Source organism: Frankliniella occidentalis, unplaced genomic scaffold (assembly GCF_000697945.3).
Source record: "Frankliniella occidentalis isolate FOCC.00 unplaced genomic scaffold, Focc_3.1 Scaffold75, whole genome shotgun sequence".
In the NCBI taxonomy this organism is placed as follows: Eukaryota; Metazoa; Arthropoda; class Insecta; order Thysanoptera; family Thripidae; genus Frankliniella; species Frankliniella occidentalis.
In genome coordinates, this window is record NW_026267205.1 from 739,556 (window position 1) to 741,232 (window position 1,677).

The 1,677-nt window shown below is 55.2% G+C and overlaps 1 protein-coding gene across 1 annotated transcript in view; it reads right to left on the reverse strand.

Moving 5' to 3' along the window:
- Window positions 1–1,636, reverse strand: part of LOC113217559 (sex peptide receptor) — a 9,197-nt gene extending 7,561 nt beyond the window's left edge. The window contains exons 1-2 of the mRNA XM_052268729.1: window positions 478–1,636; window positions 28–279 (exon numbers count right to left, since the gene is read on the reverse strand). Coding sequence (XP_052124689.1) covers window positions 28–279; window positions 478–708 — 483 coding nt within the window. The 5' untranslated portion in view covers window positions 709–1,636. The remainder of the gene's footprint in view (window positions 1–27; window positions 280–477) is intronic.
- Window positions 1,637–1,677: the final 41 nt, after the last annotated feature.

The following is a 1,677-nucleotide window of genomic DNA, read 5'->3' on the forward strand; positions in this document are numbered from 1 at the left end:
GCCCAGCTACGCGATGACGCAACTCACCGTCACGACCACGATGAGCATGAGCGTGGTGCAGTTGGAGTCGCGCAGCTTGCGGCACTCGCTCTTGCGGTTCTCCTTGAGCAGCTTGTTGCGCTTGTCCTGGGCCTGGCGCAGGGCCTTGAACAGGAGGACGTTGAGCACGACCAGCGAGATGCACGGCAGCAGGTGCACGAACAGCACGCGGAACATGTAGTAGCTGAAGAAGTACACGTCCATGGTGAGCACGTCCGTCACCCAGTAGGCCATGTCCACCTGCGGAAGAAAAAAGGGGGGGGGGTACAAATAATATGGGGTGCCAAAACTATCAGGATCGTTATTGGAGTACATGGGGGACCCCGTGATATTTGTACCCCGGGGGGTACAAATATTATGGTGTCCTAAAAGTATCAGGACCATTGTTGCACTTTATAGGTGACCCCATGATGTTTCTACCCCCCCGGGCCCACTCACCCGACACACCATGACGTTGGGGTTGCCCTCCCAGGTGATGAAGATGGGTCGGTAGGTGCGGTCGAAGAGGCGGGGCGCCTGGTGGCAGGCGGCGCAGAAGAAGACGATGCCGATGAGCTTGAGGACGCGGGGCATGCTGCAGTAGGTGCGCGCCACGGGCGCGTGGCACACGTAGATGTAGCGCTGCAGCGCCAGCGCCAGCGTCAGCCAGATGGACGCCGTGTGAAACATGGCGGGCAGAACCTGCGCATCGCCAACCAAGGACCCGCACCATTTTTAATTTTCCAGAATTTTTCGGTTTAATCTCTTAATCTTCTTCTAAACAGTTTTACTCTTTTCCAGTTTTCTGTAAACATGTCAATTTTTTCCGATTTTCTTCAGGGAGAGTTTTTTTACTTTACCAAAAAAAGAACAAAAAAAAAAAAAAAACCCTCTCTTTTCGTGGATGGAATCGTTGTGTATATTCCGCGCGGAACGCCCCGCGGTCGCGCCGTCGTGAGCCTTGTCGCTCCGACCCGACCCGACAGCAATCGCGCCGAGGATCACGGCAAGCTCCTGTCAGGTGCTGCGCGCGGGCGTCCAACTAGACAGGCACAACGTTTAAAGCGATGGCGTGGCGCCACCGCCCGGGCCGTGTAGCCGTGTACCGCGAGGACTAAAAGCGTAAAGCCGAAAGTGCGCTCCTTCTACTTCTCTCGATACTCACTTTGACAAGGCGCCCGACTTTGCTATAGTATATTTCCACGGTATTTATTCGACGAAGCCCCTGCTCGGCGGGGAAGGACACGGGCGCGGTGGGCGCGCCGCGGGTGGGCCGGTGTCATGGACCCGTTTCTCATGGACCTGATGAGCCTCACATTTTCGCCAACAACAGCGCTGTTCCACTATGTTCCCGAGGCCATTTTATGGTGCCCCCCTCCACCTCTGTGAGGTTATTCACTTATAAAGTGATTTCACACGCCTCATCACTGCACACGCGCTGAAAGCTGCTTTGGACCTCATTAGGGGCCGTTCAGACACCACGTGGGCACTGGAGAAGGAGGGGTCAAAATATTATGGGGTTGCAAAAGGATCGGGACGGCCATAAGGGCCCAAGAGGACCGCATGATATTTGTACCCCAGGGTAAAAATATTACGGGGTCTTCTTGGACTCCACTGACTTTCCTGATCTTTGGGACCCCAGAACATTTTTCCACCCCC